The 17,992-nt window shown below is 44.4% G+C and overlaps 1 protein-coding gene across 1 annotated transcript in view; it reads left to right on the forward strand.

Annotated features, from left to right (window-relative positions):
* Nucleotides 1-17,992, forward strand: part of LOC109864391 (TBC1 domain family member 22B-like) — a 170,981-nt gene that overhangs the window by 128,405 nt on the left and 24,584 nt on the right. Inside the window, exon 15 of the mRNA XM_031798280.1 lies at nucleotides 12,505-12,600. Coding sequence (XP_031654140.1) covers nucleotides 12,505-12,600 — 96 coding nt within the window. The remainder of the gene's footprint in view (nucleotides 1-12,504; nucleotides 12,601-17,992) is intronic.

Genomic DNA, 17,992 nt, shown 5'->3' on the forward strand with positions numbered 1-17,992 from the left:
GAAGCACAAGCATTTCGCTACACTCACAATAACATCTGCTAACCATGTGTATGTGACCAATAACGATTTGATTTGTTTCCAAGCCTGTAGAATATAGGCTGTAGAAGGTCACGTATAGAATGTTCTACATCGAGTGGCAACATAAGTGTTCGGTTGCACAGTTTGCTTGTTTTCATGAAAGCCAGAGGAAAGTGCAAAGCTATGTCAGAGAGAGTGCTTATTGGTTTCGTGTGTGTGTGAGAGCCTCTAAGCCTCGACAGGGCAGTAGTGTGCCATTTAGAGCAGCAGTATGTCAGGGGAGGGTTTAACCTGTGTTGAAATTCTCTCTCTGCAGTCAGCCCATCTACTCCCTCCACGCTGCTCTCCAACACATCCTCCCTATGTAACACCATGCGTCCGTGTGCACTCGAGACATTCTCATTAATTTTTTTGTCACCTGCTCTAGTTGCTTTTTCAATTACTTACATGTACGTGTGTGTGTGTGATTTAATAGCAATGATCTGCTACATGAATTCCTGTTCACAGTCTAACCGCGTCCATGTGGGCTTATTCGATTTCTATCAGGTTGATATTAGCCGTCCCACGACTGCCGTGCCATCGTGTGCGTTTGTGGCATGATAACCAATGCTGTGTGTTGTGGCCTTTTATTATACAGTGTAGTCATTGGTTGGGTCCTTTATCCGCTCTCACAGGTAGTTACAGTGGACAGACCTGACTAGAGGTGGAAACGCCTGCAGCCAGCCCTAGGGCTACTCCCGTGTGTGTGTGTGTGTGTCACATTAATGCAGGCAGGATCGGGGCATGTACTGTACAGGCCTTAGGGGTTTTGCTGCTGACTGCTGTACGGTGGTGGTTCATCATAGGTGAAATGTCAAACAGGCTACGTAATGCAGAAGCCCTCCACAGCTGTTCACACAGAGAAGTTTGTGTGAATTACCGATTTTGTATTAGTAATGTGACTGGCTGGACTGAAAAAGGCTAAATGTGATTTTGAAGGTGGGCTACCATTGAGTGTGTGTGAGTGTGCCAGAGAGAAAGACAGTGTGTGTTTGCATGTAATGGATGTTCATGTTTTGCTTCTTATCATCCCCCTTCTCCACACACCACTGTTCCTTAAACCCCTCACACACACACTCACACTGTTCCCACCCCTCCCGCCACGCTCTGCTCGTCCCTGACAGAGGGGTGTCCAAATTATCCTTGTTGCACAGAGCATGAAATGAGCAAGTGGCTCTGTGTGAAGGCATTAGCATGTGGGTGTTAAGGAGCAGAAAGCCGCTCCCCCTCCCTTCTGTGTAACCGTGAAGATAGAAACACAGTGTGCATGGTGCAGAATGTGTGTTGCTTTATAGGTCTGGGAATTGCCAGGGACCTCGCAATACGATATCACTATATTTAGGGCAATTTCCTCCTCCAGGCTAGATGGACGTCATATCCTACAATATGTGTCTCCCCTTTTCATTGCCCTTGATTAATTAGATGGATGCATTCAAGACGATGTCGTTCTCAGTTTTTCAGTTTCAGCAGAGTAGCCTGCCTTGTCATTTTTGTGGTATTAATTGTTTTCCTATGGTTTCCAGGCAGGGACAGTAAAGTGGTGTAGAATTGCATGAACTATGTTTATAAAAGGACAACAAATATTTTTTTTCTGGGATAAAAAATGTCACTAGCTGGGGCTGAGCTCTGGGTGTGTGCAAAGAAAGGAGAAGAGAAGCAAAAAGGTATTTTCTGCGAACAGTGAGTCCGTTATATTATTAGCCTAATTTATGGACTATCCATTAGGAATAGTACACTATCTTACATTAGTCTGCACATGTGATGAGAGATGCATGGAATACTTATCATAGAGATTTTTTTAAATGACATGATTTTTTTTGTTGTTGCTTCCCCGAACTTGAAACTCACGCGCTGCCATTGTCCCTATTCTTACTTAAAAATGTGAGCGGTATCGTTGACAATGGTATATCCAACATTTGTCTGTTCTGATTTGTCCTTATTTATTTTCCTATGTTTTGGTTGACTATATTGTCAGAGACTGCTGTAATGTTTTACCTTAGTACATTGTCTATCCAGAGAGAGATCAGGAAAGAGAGAATGACAAATGGAGACTGCAGGGCTTAGAGAGAGAGAGAGAGAGAGAGAGAGAGAGAAGTAATGAGAGCGATGGAGAAGAGAACCAGTGTACCTCTGCAGGGAACAGGAACGGCAACATGATCCTCAGGGATGTGGCCCCAGCCCCTTTACCCCTCCCCTCCAGGCCCCCAGGGGCCTCCTAATGATTGGCTGATTGGTGACACAGAGAGCCAATCCCCAGCAGACACAGACAGGGTTAGAGGTTGGGTCAGCCACGCGGCCCCAAGCATCAATACTTCATCTGTTCTGCTCTCTATAAAAAATACAACTCTGCCGCTTCGCTCACTCCATCTCTATACCTCTGCTCTGATGCACTGCTCTCTATCTTTCTCGTCCTCTCTCCTCCACTGCACTATTGGCTTCACCCTTCTGTCTCTCTGTCCTTGTCCTATGCTGTAGACCTTCAAACACACTGACAAGCTGTGTCAGAATGCATTCAGGACTGAGCTTTTACGTGAGGCCACTCATTGACACACAGAACCCAACAAACACCGTAGACCCCTTGATGTTGTTTCACAGTGCTCTGGCTTGCAGTATACTGCAGCATTTCGCCATACCCCCTGTGTATGAAGTGTTGCTGCTGAACTGACTCCGCTCGCTCGCACATATGCACACACACACACACGTCCTTCCCAGGGATGTCCTGTGGCTCCCTCAGGATACAGCAACAGGCCTTTAGCATGATTTTTTTTCTACACACACACACACACACACCACCCACTACCTCAACTCTCCTGACTACTCTCACCTTCAGGGTTTGAATCCTGTTGTGATCAGTTTTCCACACAGAGCTGAAGTTTAGTCCCACATCAAACAGGACTGTTTAAGGGTTAGATGACAGACCGCTAGCGATGCAGTTTGGAGCCCCTGACTCTGCACCTCTCTCCTCTGATCTCACAGAGAACCTCAGTACTATACACCATGTCTGCAGGTCAGGCCTGCTTCTCCAACACTGTGACTCTGACACCGGGACTGGCACCAGGAATAACAATAGGGAAGGAGCTTGGAGATGGAAGTTGAGAAGTTTGACGGCACACTAGAGAAACGTAAAGTCAGAATTGATCACAGGGTGTACTGTAGTCTTTTAGTGAAGACTTCTATGGCGTTTGCGGTAGGCTGTATAAAAGGCTGAGGGAGAAAGTTGAATGAAGGGATATTGAGAGAGAGAGAGATGAGATATAGGCCCAGAGAAATGTTGACGACATGGGGATGAGGAAATCACGGGCCGATTGGTGATCACTCTCTCACTCACAGAAGTCCCTCTGTTAATGAAGTGTATGTGTCTGCACAACTGACTCCTACCTATCTGCTGGTCAGATTAAAGCCGTGAGGGTAGACCAATAGGCAATCATCAGCCAGAACATAACTCACTGCAAAACAACTCTCTCTCTCCGTTTCCCTCTCTTACTCACTTTTATCTGTATCTCTGTTTTTCTTCCTTCGCTCTGTTTATCTGTTTGTCTCTCTGTCTTTTCAATTCAATTTGCTTTATTGGCATGACGTAACAATGTACATATTGCCAAAGCTTATTTTGGATATTTACAATATAAAAAAATGAGAATCAAAATTGTCAACGGGACAACAGTAACAACAATAACCAAGGGTCAAAATAACCATACATTGAACAATCAGTATACAGTAGAGTACATGTGCAGGTTGATTGGTCTGTCAGTCCCTCAACTTATGACAGGCAGCAATGTAGTGCTCTGCCAACCCACAGCTCTCTGCGTCCTCCCTCAACAGGACGGGTAGCCTACTCTCATCAGAGAGGTCTTTGAAACCTTGAATGAGGGTTTCAAATTTGGGGAATGACACTCTCTAATTGTTTCATTTTTTACATTTTGTCAGGAAATGCAGCTGTTTCTCAGGTTCTGCTGCTGTGCAGTGGCTGCACAGCCTTTCCTCTACAGGGAGCTAGGTTTTCCTGTGTCTACCCTTGTCAATGGCAAGGCTGTGCTCACTGAGCCTGTACTTTGTCAAGGTTTTTCTAAGGTTTTGATCAGTAACCATGGTCAAATAGTTAGCCACGGTGTACTGTCGATTTAGGGCCAGATAGCACTGCATTTTGCTTTGTGCTTGTGTTTCCCAATAAGCAATGTAGTTTTGACTGTGTAGTAATTTGGTTTATTCTGATTGTTTGGATGTTCTGGTCCTGAGGCTTCAGTGTGTTAGTAGAACAGGTTTGTGAACTCAGCCCCAGGACCAGCTGGATGAGGGGACTCTCTTCTTTGCTCAGCTCTTTGCATTGCATGGCTTGGTAATGATATAAGAGGTCACTGTATCTTAGATGTTTCCAAAACTTAATTGCTTTTTTTCTTCGTTTTTATTATTAGTGGATGTTGGCCTAAATCTGTCCTGCATGTTTGTAGTTTTCCTCGGGACATGTAGGAGAACCTTACAGAACTCTGCATGCAGGGTTTCAATGGAGTGTTTGTCCCATTTGGTGAAATCTTGTTTTGCAAGTGGACCCCACACCTCGCTGCCATAAAGTGCAATTGGTTCAATGACACATTCAATTAGTTTTAGTAGGAATTTGAATTTGTTTTTTAATGGTGTAGAATGCCCTGTGTGCTTTCTCTCAGTTCATTCACTGCCTTATTATGGTGTCCAGTTGAGCTTATTTTAAAATCTAAGAAATTGTAGTGTGTGCAGTACTCTATATATTCTGTACCAATTTGAGAACTTTGGTCTAATTCCCTGACATCTGGATCTTCTCTGGAAAATCATTAATTTAGTCTTTTTGGGGTTTACTGCCATGGCCCAGGTCCATCAGTACTGCTCTAGCAGGTCCAGGCTCTGCTGTAGGCCATGTGCTGTCGGTGACAGCAGGCATAGGTCATCTGCGGAGAGTAGGCATTTAACCTCTGAATTGTGGAGACTAACACCAGGGGCTGAGGATTTTTCTAGAATAGTGGCCAATTCGTTGATATAAATATTGAAGAGTGCAGGGCTCAGATTGCAACCCTGGCGAAGGCCAGGTTAAAGAATTCTGTTATTTTCTTGCCAATTTTTTGTGTAGAGTGTAAATATGATGTGCTATATATATATATATATATATATATATATATATATATATATATATATATATATATATATATATATATATATATATATATATATATATATATATATATATAGCACATCATATTTACACTCTACACAAAAAATTGGCAAGAAAATAACAGAATTCTTTAACCTGGCCTTCGCCAGGGTTGCAATCTGAGCCCTGCACTCTTCAATTTATATATATATATATAAATTGGATTTATACCAAAACATCGCATATTGATGTGCGAATATGCGATGTTTTGGTATAAATCCAATTTGGGATTTCTCAAGACGTGCTTATTAAGGAAGTTTAGAACTCTTACATTTATAATACTACAGAAAACCTTCCTCAGGTTACTGTTCACACAAATGCCTCTGTAATTGTTAGGGTCAAATTTGTCTCCGTTCTTTAAGATTGGGGTTATGAGTCCTTGATTCCAGATGTCAGGGAAATAACCTATAACTCAGGATCAAATTAAACAGTTTTAATATAGCCAATTAAAATGTTGCACTAGTGAGTGAGCATCTCGTTTAGGATGCTATCAGGTCCGCATGCCTTTTTTAAATTTGAGAGCCTAAAGTTTCTGATAGAGCTCCTGGTCAGTAATTGGGTAGTACAGTGGATTTTGATTGTCCTTTATAGCTTCTTCTAATCCATTCAACATCTCATGAATTTGGAATTGTTCTGCGTTTGTGTCAATTTGAACGGTGTTGTGGAGTGTTTTAAAATGGGTTGTCCATTTTATATCGGTAATTCCTCTTGTTTAGTTATTTGTAATTTTTCCCCCCAATTTTGTCAGATGTTTTGTGTTTATGGACTCCTCAATTAGTGTCAGCTGCTTGCTGTTGCACTGTGCGTTTTTGCTTCTGAGTGTATGTTTATAGAGTTTTGAAGTCTCACAGTAATGAAGGCTTAATTCACCATTATTTGGGTCTCTGTGCTTTTGGTTGGATAGTGTTCTAAGATTTTTTCCTTATCATTTTACAATCTGCATCAAACCAGTTGTCATCTGTGGTCTTTTTTGTTTTGTTTTTTATCAATTTCACTTCTGCTTCTTTTGCCATTTGCCTGAATATATCGTTATGTTTTTTGCTGCTATATTGATGCCTTATTTTACTGTGAGTGAATGTGGTATCCAGAAAGGTATCTAAGAGTGTTTGGATATTTTGGTTACTGGTTGCTTTCTGTTATTCTTCTGTGTTGTTTTGAGCCCATCTATGAATTTCTGATGTTGTACTAATCTCTCTCTCGATCTCTCTACGACTCCGCCCTCTACCCTCTCTGTCTGTCCCCTGCCTGAGTTGACAGTGTAGATGAGGTGTGTGTTCTTCCCTGTGTCAGCTCTCTCTCATCTGGGTTATCTCTCTGTCTCCAGATGACCTCTCCTCTCCTCCATCTCTCCCTCTGTTTTCTAATTCCACCACTCCATCTTCACCTCTCCTTCTCTTGAAGATAAATCCCAGTCATATTAGCGTTTTATGGGAGACCTTTCACCCAATCTAGCCTAGATTCCAAGCTACATGTATTGGCTTGTCTAAACGGCACACGACTTATGTAACAGGCATGTCCTCATTGTAATGTGAGTGGAGAGGCCTTGTACTTCATGTCCATTAGCAGGCTTGTTAAAGCCGGTAGAATTGGACAGCCTGGCTCACTCATCCTGCTCTGACCGCGTGGCAGAGGAGTGCCGTAGTTGCACAAGCGGCGTCTTAATGCGTCCCTCTTTTCTCTTCGCTGTGTGTGTGTGCGCGTGTAGGCATGTGTGTGTGTAGGATAAGTGTCCTTGTAGTGAGGCATTTTTATGTGGCCCTCTTGCATCTTTAAACAGGTTGCGCTGAAGAGGGCCTGGCACACTGAGGCGGGGAGGAAACCAGGCCGCTGGGATGGGGGAGGAGAGAGGGAGAGAGAAATAGAGACAGTGGCTGAGAGGGAAGAAGAAGAGCGAAAGAGACAGAGGCTAAGAAAGAAATAGAGTGCAAAGATGCATCGAGGGAAGCAAAGACACAGAGTGGGAAGGAAAAAAGGACAAGGAAAGGCATAGCAAGGAGGGAGAGAGGAGAAAGAGGGCATCCAGTGCCTTTTCTTTTATTGTGGTCATTAATTAAGGTCTCATCATGGTCCCATTCCCCCGGGGAGAGGTGAGAGAGAAACAATTCAAATGATCCACGAGTAGACTCTGCTGCAGTTAACTAACACTTAAAGGAAAACTCCACTTAAATTATCTTTCTGGGGGGGGGGGGGGGGGTTCCCCATTAGTCCATTGTTGGTACAGTCCCAAAATGTTTTGCGTGTCAGCAGTCAAGTTTTCAAGATATTTCCAAACAGCACATCATCATGATGATGTGGCCGGTGACACTTTGCTTCTTGAAAGTCAAATATCTTTAAAATGTGACTGCTGACATGCAAAACATTTTGGGACTGTATCAAATCTAATTTTATTTAACAGAAGTTATTGCGGGTGTAGCGAAATGCTTGTGTTCCTAGCTCCAACAGTGCAATAGTATCTAACTAAATGCTTGTGTTCCTAGCTCCAACAGTGCAGTAGTATCTAACTAAATGCTGGTGTTCCTAGCTCCAACAGTGCAGTGGTATCTAACTAAATGCTGGTGTTCCTAGCTCCAACAGTGCAGTAGTATCTAACTAAATGCTGGTGTTCCTAGCTCCAACAGTGCAGTAGTATCTAACTAAATGCTGGTGTTCCTAGCTCCAACAGTGCAGTAGTATCTAACTAAATGCTGGTGTTCCTAGCTCCAACAGTGCAGTAGTATCTAACTAAATGCTGGTGTTCCTAGCTCCAACAGTGCAGTAGTATCTAACTAAATGCTGGTGTTCCTAGCTCCAACAGTGCAGTAGTATCTAACTAAATGCTGGTGTTCCTAGCTCCAACAGTGCAGTAGTATCTAACTAAATGCTGGTGTTCCTAGCTCCAACAGTGCTGTAGTATCTAACTAAATGCTGGTGTTCCTAGCTCCAACAGTGCAGTAGTATCTAACTAAATGCTGGTGTTCCTAGCTCCAACAGTGCAGTAGTATCTAACTAAATGCTGGTGTTCCTAGCTCCAACAGTGCAGTAGTATCTAACTAAATGCTGGTGTTCCTAGCTCCAACAGTGCAGTGGTATCTAACTAAATGCTGGTGTTCCTAGCTCCAACAGTGCAGTAGTATCTAACTAAATGCTGGTGTTCCTAGCTCCAACAGTGCAGTAGTATCTAACTAAATGCTGGTGTTCCTAGCTCCAACAGTGCAGTAGTATCTAACTAAATGCTGGTGTTCCTAGCTCCAACAGTGCAGTGGTATCTAACTAAATGCTGGTGTTCCTAGCTCCAACAGTGCAGTGGTATCTAACTAAATGCTGGTGTTCCTAGCTCCAACAGTGCAGTAGTATCTAACTAAATGCTGGTGTTCCTAGCTCCAACAGTGCAGTGGTATCTAACTAAATGCTGGTGTTCCTAGCTCCAACAGTGCAGTGGTATCTAACTAAATGCTGGTGTTCCTAGCTCCAACAGTGCAGTGGTATCTAACTAAATGCTGGTGTTCCTAGCTCCAACAGTGCAGTGGTATCTAACTAAATGCTGGTGTTCCTAGCTCCAACAGTGCAGTAGTATCTAACTAAATGCTGGTGTTCCTAGCTCCAACAGTGCAGTAGTATCTAACTAAATGCTGGTGTTCCTAGCTCCAACAGTGCAGTAGTATCTAACTAAATGCTGGTGTTCCTAGCTCCAACAGTGCAGTAGTATCTAACTAAATGCTGGTGTTCCTAGCTCCAACAGTGCAGTAGTATCTAACTAAATGCTGGTGTTCCTAGCTCCAACAGTGCAGTAGTATCTAACTAAATGCTGGTGTTCCTAGCTCCAACAGTGCAGTAGTATCTAACTAAATGCTGGTGTTCCTAGCTCCAACAGTGCAGTAGTATCTAACTAAATGCTGGTGTTCCTAGCTCCAACAGTGCAGTAGTATCTAACTAAATGCTGGTGTTCCTAGCTCCAACAGTGCAGTGGTATCTAACTAAATGCTGGTGTTCCTAGCTCCAACAGTGCAGTAGTATCTAGCAATACACAACAATACATATACATCTAAAAGAATGGAATTAAGAAATATGTCAATAATAGGAGGAGCAATGTCAGAGTGGCATTGCTTTCCCGGGCTGGTTGTAATAACACAAAAAAATAAACGTTCTGTGATAAAAATGTATGAAAAAAAATATACTGCCAGGTTCCTAAGGAGCTCGAAGCAGAGCTGCCATGTCTGAGAGAACTTTTGTCTTGTATGTTTTAGAAGCTTTATGGGGTAATTGTATCGAGCAACAACTGTTTAGCAAGCAGTAACTTGGATAGTAACTAATGTGAAGCTACCATATCTCATGCTTCATAATATGTACATAGATGTGTTGGAATTTCTATGTAGATAAGTGATTTTCTTAGCTGTGGGCCTAGTCGATGTGCCCTACACAGGTATATCCATATAAACAGTCTGCACTCAGCAGTGTGTCACACCTGTGTATGTTTTGACCTCAATGTGAAGGGAATGTTTCCCACTGCCATAGCTCCAACAGTTAGTTATCCTTGAAGAGCACTGTCCCTGTCCTGTCTGTTTATTGGAGTGAAGAAGGAACACAGCTATTGATTTTCATTACGCTCCCTCCGTGTCTGGCATAAATGACAACCTGTTGCCCCTCGCTGTGAATACGCAAATATCACACTTGCCCTGTGCTTTGCTTCACTGTGCTGCGGCACTGAACTACAGCACGCCGGCCCGGAATGGGTAATGTCATTTTCGAACAACCCCCTCTTCTCCAGTGCGAACAGCATTAGTCTTGACTATTTACCCAGGAAAGTGGGAATAATTCCCTTCCTTAGAGTCTTGACATGGCGCTGCATCTGAAAGAGACATCCAGGGATCATAACCTGGCCCAGTCCAACCCAATGTGGTTATTGGGTTATTGTTTATCTGCTCTCTCGTTCCCAGACACACGCATGTACACACACACACACAGTATGCACACTTTCTATCTCTGCTCCCTCTCTCTGAGACTGTTTGATTGTGGCTGGGATAATATATATATATATATATATTTTTTTTTTTTTTAAATAAAAAAATATTTATTTAACTAAGCAAGTCACTTAAGAACAAATTCTTATTTACAATGACAGCTTACCGGGGAACAGTTATATTTTTACAAATTATTTTACCTTTATTTAACTAGGCAAGTCATTTCACTGACGGCCTAGGAACAGTGGGTTAACTGCCTTGTTCAGGGGCAGAATGACAGATTTTTACCTTGTCAGCGAGAGGATTCGATCTTGCAACCTTCGATCTTGCAACCTTTCGGTTACTAGCCCAACGCTCTAACCACTAGGCTACCTGCCGCCCCAAATATAATATGCAAATATACAGTTGTGGCCAAAAGTTGAGAGAATGACCACAAATATACATTTTCACAAAGTCTGCTGCCTCAGTTTGTATGATGGCAATTTGCATATACTTCAGAATGTTATGAAGAGTGCTCAGATGAATTGCAATTAATTGCAAAGTCACCCTTTGCCATGGGGAACTGATTCCCCCAAAAACATTACCACTGCATTTCATTACCACTGCATTTCTGAAAATGGACCAGCTGACATGTCAGTGATTCTCTGGTTAACACAGGTGTGAGTGTTGACGAGGACAAGGCTGGAGATCACTCTGTCATGCTGATTGAGTTCGAACAACAGACTGGAAGCTTCAAAAAGAGGGTGGTGCTTGGAATCATTGTTCTTCCTCTGTCTACCATGGTTACCTGCAAGGAAACATGTGCCGTCATCATTGCTTTGCACAAAAAGGGCTTCACAGGCAAGGATATTGCTGCCAGTTAGATTGCACCTAAATCAATCATTTGTCGGATCATCAAGAACTTCAAGGAGAGCGGTTCAATTGTTGTGAAGAAGGCTTCAGGCCGCCCAAGAAAGTCCAGCTAGCGCCAGGACCGTCTCCTAAAGTTGATTCAGCTGCGGGATCGGTGCACCACCAGTACATAGCTTGCTCAGGAATGGCAGCAGGCAGGTGTAAGTGCATCTGCACGCACAGTGAGACGAAGACCTTTGGAGGATGGCCTGGTGTCAAGAAGGGCAGCAAAGAAGCCACTTCTCTCCAAGAAAAACATCAGGTACGGACTGATACTCTGCAAAAGGTACACGGATTGGACTGCTGAGGACTGGGGTATAGTCATTTTCTCTGATGAATCCCCTTTCCGATTGTTTGGGGCATCTGGAAAAAAAGCTTGTCCGGAGACAAGGTGAGTTCTCAGTCCTGTGTCATGCCAAAAGTAAAGCATCCTGAGACCATTCATGCGTCTTTTCAGCCAAGGGAGTGGGCTCACTCACAATTTTGCCAAAGAACACAGCCATGAATAAAGAATGGTACCAACACATCCTCCGAGAGCAACTTCTCTCAACCATCCAGGAACAGTTTGGTCACGAACAATGCCTTTTCCAGCATGATGGAGCACCTTGCCATAAGCCAAAAGTAATATTTGAGTCGATATTTGGGTCCATGGCCAAGAAACTCCCAATACCTTAATCCCATTGAGAACTTGTGGTCAATTGTCAATAAAAGACTGACACAAATGCTTGTAATTATACTTCGGAATTCCGTAGTAACATCTGGCAAAAAATATCTAAAGACACTGATGCAGCGAACTTTTTGGAAATTAATATTTGTGTCATTCTCAACACTTTTGGCCACGACTGTACATTTGCAGATGAGATGCCTGGACGCTGAGCGTTTGTGAAGACCTGTATTACTGTGAGCACTTGAACACATTGTCCCATTTCCACTCCTTTCCTCCTTCAGTCGGTTTTAAGAGCTTTCATTGTCTTCCCCTGGATAGCCCCTTTAGATGAGGGCTATAGACCATCTCACTCTCTCTCTCTCACTTTCATTTCCCTCCTTTATTCAGCGCTCTAGAAACGGGCCTGGAAATGGAATGAGCGTCTGAAGGAAGGAAGGGAGGAGAGAAAGTAAAGGGCAAATTTAAAAGGGATTTGTCTTTCAGCTCCTAGTTGAATGTAAATTCCCTGATTGTGACAGAAAATATGTAGTCTTCCGCCCCCCCAGTAAGTGTCCAAATTCCCACTCTGGGAGATTTAAGTCTTCCTTTCAAACATAATGTTAAGGTATAGACGGCCTAAGTGGAGAGATGGAGGATGCTACAGTATTATCTTCACTGTCGCCCTACTGCTGCTATCTAATGCTGTCTGTTCAATACTGAGTTCATTGTCAAAATAACTCAGGATATGTTAGAACATTTGTTTAGTTGTGTAATTCTGTCTCTCTCTCTCTCTGCAGGCTGAACCTGAGGGATTCTCTCACTTCCATCTCTACGTGTGTGCTGCTTTCCTGGTACGATGGAGGAAAGAGATTCTGGACCAGAGAGATTTCCAGGTAAGAGAGAAGGATGGAAATGTATGGTGTCGTACCTACATCACCTTTTACTGAGGTCCTGGGTGAGAAAAATACCCCCTTTTTAATAGTGATGTTTCCATGGCTTTTTATTTGGAAGAGTGAGTTCTCTGACTCTATCCCCATGTTGCTCTATTTAAGAAAGGCTGTCATTTGGACGTTGGTCATTTGGCCACAAAGGGTGCTGTTTAAAAGTAGTGCATTGTTTATACAGGGAATAGGGTGTCATTTGAGACTGTGCCACTAAGTATGAATGTGAGTCCCAGTAGGGCTGAGCAGAGTGTGCCAGCCAGTGTGATCTTCTCTCCAGCACATCCCAGCCCAGCACTGCGCTCATCATTAACTACAGGGATCAGGGGTCATATTGGCTGCATTAGTGGGATGACAGCAGCAGCTGCTGCAAGGTGACATTGGCATGAAGCAGGAATCAGACTTTGGGCCCTGCCCCCTAGTTCCTCTCTTCTCTCTGTTTCTCTTATTGACTGAGGTATCTTCTCTTGTCTTCCCCTGCATGCATCTTCTCCTCTGTTGAAAAATACCTCTCAACCACGCTCTGAACAGTTTTGGGTCAATGGATGCTGCTTCAGCTTTAATGAGACACGTTTCCAAGTTCTCCTTTCCTCTCCCTCCTAGTCCCTCATTACCCTTCCTCTCCCTCCTAGTCCCTCATTACCTTTCCTCTCCCTCCTAATCCCTCATTACCCTTACTCTCCCTCCTAGTCCCTCATTACCCTTACTCTCCCTCCTAGTCCCTCATTACCCTTACTCTCCCTCCTAGTCCCTCATTACCCTTACTCTCCCTCCTAGTCCCTCATTACCCTTACTCTCCCTCCTAGTCCCGCATTACCCTTACTCTCCCTCCTAGTCCTGCATTACCCTTACTCTCCCTCCTAGTTCCGCATTACCCTTACTCTCCCTCCTAGTCCCGCATTACCCTTACTCTCCCTCCTGGTCCCGCATTGCCCTTCCTCTCCCTCTTAGTCCCTCATTACCCTTCCTCTCACTCCTAGTCCCTCATTACCCTTCTTCTCCCTCCTAGTCCCTCATTACCCTTCCTCTCCCTCCTTTTCCCACCCTCCTCCTTCTTCCCTCTCTGTGCAGATTGAATTGAAACTGGTGTGTGGTTGAATATGCAGAGGTTCAGTGGTGCATGTCGCGAGGGGATCTGTGTGTGTGTGTGTGTGAGCATGCGCCTGTGTGTGTGTCCGTGTGTCGCAGTTGATTTATAGTGTTTACAGTGCCCACTGATTTAGTATTATCCCTGCTGCACCGCTGCACCACACACACACAGCTTGGCATGCAGACTGCCACCGACGCGCCAGAGGCACTAACACTCGCGTCCATCTATCCTCTTTTCGTCCTCCCCTGGGAGAGAGAGGGGGGTCTCTCTCTCTTCTCCGTCTTTATTTCATCTCTCTTACCTCTCCCTCCATCTTCATTTAATCTCTCTCTCTTTCTCCGTCTTTATTTCATCTCTCTTACCTCTCCCTCGTCTTCATTTAATCTCTCTTACCTCTCCCTCCGTCTTTATTTCATCTCTCTCTACCTCTCCCTCCGTCTTTATTTCATCTCTCTCTTACCTCTCCCTCCGTCTTCATTTCATCTCTCTCTTACCTCTCCCTCCGTCTTTATTTCATCTCTCTCTACCTCTCCCTCCGTCTTCATTTCATCTCTCTCTTACCTCTCCCTCTGTCTTTATTTCATCTCTCTCTACCTCCGTCTTTATTTCATCTCTCTCTTACCTCTCCCTCCGTCTTTATTTCATCTCTCTCTTACCTCTCCCTCCGTCTTCATTTCATCTCTCTCTTACCTCTCCCTCTGTCTTTATTTCATCTCTCTCTACCTCCGTCTTTATTTCATCTCTCTCTTACCTCTCCCTCCGTCTTCATTTCATCTCTCTCTACCTCTCCCTCTGTCTTTATTTCATCTCTCTCTACCTCCGTCTTTATTTCATCTCTCTCTACCTCTCCCTCCGTCTTCATTTCATCTCTCTCTTACCTCTCCCTCTGTCTTTATTTCATCTCTCTCTACCTCCGTCTTTATTTCATCTCTCTCTTTCTCCGTCTTTATTTCATCTCTCTCTACCTCTCCCTCCATCTTTATTTCATCTTTCTCTACCTCTCCCTCCGTCTTTATTTCATCTCTCTCTACCTCTCCCTCCGTCTTTATTTCATCTCTCTCTACCTCTCCCTCCGTCTTTATTTCATCTCTCTCTTACCTCTCCCTCCGTCTTCATTTCATCTCTCTCTTTCTCCGTCTTTATTTAATCTCTCTTACCTCTCCATCCGTCTTTATTTAATCTCTCTCTACCTCTCCCTCCGTCTTTATTTCATCTCTCTCTACCTCTCCCTCCGTCTTCATTTCATCTTTCTATTACCTCTCCCTCCGTCTTTATTTCATCTTTCTATTACCTCTCCCTCCGTCTTCATTTCATCTCTTTCTACCTCTACCTCCCCACAATGACAAATAAAAATAAAATAAAAAATAATTTTTTTCTTCTCATTTATGAAAAATTTAAAACTATTACATTTACATAAGTATTCAGACCCTTTACTCAGTACTTTTTTGAAGCACCTTTGGCAGCATTTACAGCCTTAAGTCTTATTGGGTATGACGCTACAAGCTTGGAACACCTGTATTTGGGGAGTTTCACCCCTTCTCTGCAGATCCTCAAGTTCTGTCAGGTTGGATGGGGAGCGTTGCTGCACACAGGTCTCTCCTGAGATGTTCAATCAGGTTCAAGTCCGGGCTCTGGCTGGGCCACTCAAGGACATTCACAGACTTGTCCCGAAGCCACTCCTGCGTTATCTTGGCTGTTCATCAGACCAGAGAATTTTGTTTATCAAGTTCTGAGTCTATTTAGAATTCCTTTTAGAAAACTCCAAGCGGGCTGTCAGGTGCCCTTTTCTGAGGAGTGGCTTCCGTGTGGCCACTCTACCATAAAGGCTTGATTGAGTCCTGCAGATATGGTTGTCCTTTTTAGAAGGTCCTCCCATTTCCAGAAGAACTCTAGAGCTCTGTCAGTGACCATCGAGTTCTTGGTCACCTCCCTGACCAAGGCCCTTCTCCCCCGACTGCTCAGTTTGGCCGGGCGGCCAGCTCTAGGAAGAGTCTTGGTGGTTCCAAACTTCTTCCATTTAACAATGACGGACACCACTGTGGTTCTTTGGGGACCTTCAATGCTGCAGAAATGTTTTGGTACCCTTCCCCATATCTGTGCCTCGACACAATCCTGTCTCGAATCTCTAAGACAATTCCTTCCACCTCACGGCTTGGTTTTTGCTCTGACATGAACTGTCAACAATGGGAACTTATATAGACATGTGTATGCCTTTCCGAATCATTTCCAATCAATTGAATTTAACATTGAATTTGTAATACATTTGCCAAGATTTATGAAAACCTGTTTTCGCTTTGTCACTATTGGTTATTGCATTTCGCTACACTCGCATTAACATCTGCTAACCATGTGTATGTGACAAATCACATTTTATTTTATTTTATTTTATTGTGCGTAGATTGAGTAAGCCATTTTAGAATAAGCCTGTAACGTAACAAAATATGGGACGAGTGAAGGGGGTCTGAATACTTTCCGAAGGCACTGTGTTCCACCGTCATCACTGACTTACACCTCTACCTTACACCCGCTGTGAAACCTCATGAGAAAATGTCTACCTTTTTGACTGTAGTGCTGAGGGCCGTGTTCACGTTTCTTCTTACTTAATTGCCTACAGTATGGTTGTACTTGGAATGGGATGGACGTTTGGCATTTCCCTCTCTGGATAAGGAGGGGAGGGGGGAGGGGGGGGCATATACGAGCGCTATAGGCAGAGAGAAGTGTGATTATGGGAACTGAAATGAGTGTTCAATCTAAAGGTGTGGATTGGCTACACAATGAGTCACCATGGCGAACGTGTCACAAAATGAGACTTGGGTTAATGCCGCTGTGCGCGCGAGGGTGTGAGTCTGTGCGTGTGTGTGGCTGACATTCTCCCTGTCAGTGTTCTGCACCTCCTGCTCTGACTGTGCTTTGACCATCTGCAGCCCCAGCTAGCCAGTCCCCTCCTCTGTACTGACCACTGATGTCCTGACGGCCAGGCCTATTCTTGGCAGAAGGGCTGGTAATAAGTTTGACCTAATTAGGCAGCCAGGCAGCAGAGGACCAGAATTTGACAGTAGACTAGAGCCAGTCTCAGGTCCATTATGTATCAGCCAGGCAGGGGAGGACCAGAGACCAGAGCTGGACAGGAGTCACAAGACGGACAGACGCAGACCTTGCCTACTTCCTTCATCCCAGGCCAAGGCCTGCTGTTCAGGCCAACCTGCCTCAAGCAAACCCACCCCAGTAATAGGGCTTTGGTCCCTAGAAAAACTAACCTACTTCTGGGTTTCTTCCCTTCTAACTCGCATCCAAGACTGGGTCTTTGGCTCCCAGCTAGCTAACCCACCCTAGTCTTTGGCTTTGCCCCTAATAAGTGGCTTTGACTTTGACCTTAGCCTTCATCAAACTGACCTCGGACTCTAGTTGATATCCCCAGTAAATCCCCCCCACAGTGGGGCTGGTCCCCACCAGCAGCCCACCCACCCTGACTCCAGCCCAGCTCCAGGCCCTTGGCACCATCTCCACAGATTGGCCAGGCCTCAGAGCCTGCTCCATTACTCCCACAAACAGTCTGTCTCTCTCAGCAGTGACCTTTCATCTGGGTCTTTTTGATTACCATGCAGTGACAGTTCAGAGCACACTAACTCACATGGTTCTGCTCTCCTCTCACACCGTACTGTACTCTTCTGGTCGCTCCAGGCTACTCTTGCTCGCACTCGCTGTCTGCGTCTCAAATGGTTCCCTTTCCCTTATATAGTGGACTACTTTTGACCAGAGCCCTATGGGCCCTCGTCAATAGTAGCGCACTATAAATGGAATAGGGTGCGGTTTGAGACACGCACTCTGCCGCTCTCCTCACTGGACTACAGCAAGGCTCAGGACTGATGAAGTGAACACTAGGCCCGCCCTGGTAGGGTTTAGCTAGTAAATGACATGAGTGATGATTAAAATAAAAAACGGGCTTCAGTAATCTATAATTCACTGCTTCCTTGTTGTTGGATCGTGGGGGGGGGGGTTCGTTTCAACACAATTCAACTCCATGCGGAATAGAAAATGTAATTGACTCTGAGTCGAAAGGGGTATTGCATCCCTCCTGCACCTCCAGTAAACTGAATGACCCATAGAGGAGTGCAGGGCATAGGGATGCCATGGCTCTGTTAGGCTGTTAGCTTGGCATTAGCCTGGAGGGATAATGACAGCTTCCTGTGGTTCAGACCTTGTTCTGGTCAGCCTCTCTAATCACAGAGTCTCTGAGTATGTTCCTCTATCTCC

The sequence above is a fragment of the Oncorhynchus kisutch genome, linkage group LG19 (assembly GCF_002021735.2).
Source record: "Oncorhynchus kisutch isolate 150728-3 linkage group LG19, Okis_V2, whole genome shotgun sequence".
Lineage (NCBI taxonomy): Eukaryota > Metazoa > Chordata > Actinopteri > Salmoniformes > Salmonidae > Oncorhynchus > Oncorhynchus kisutch.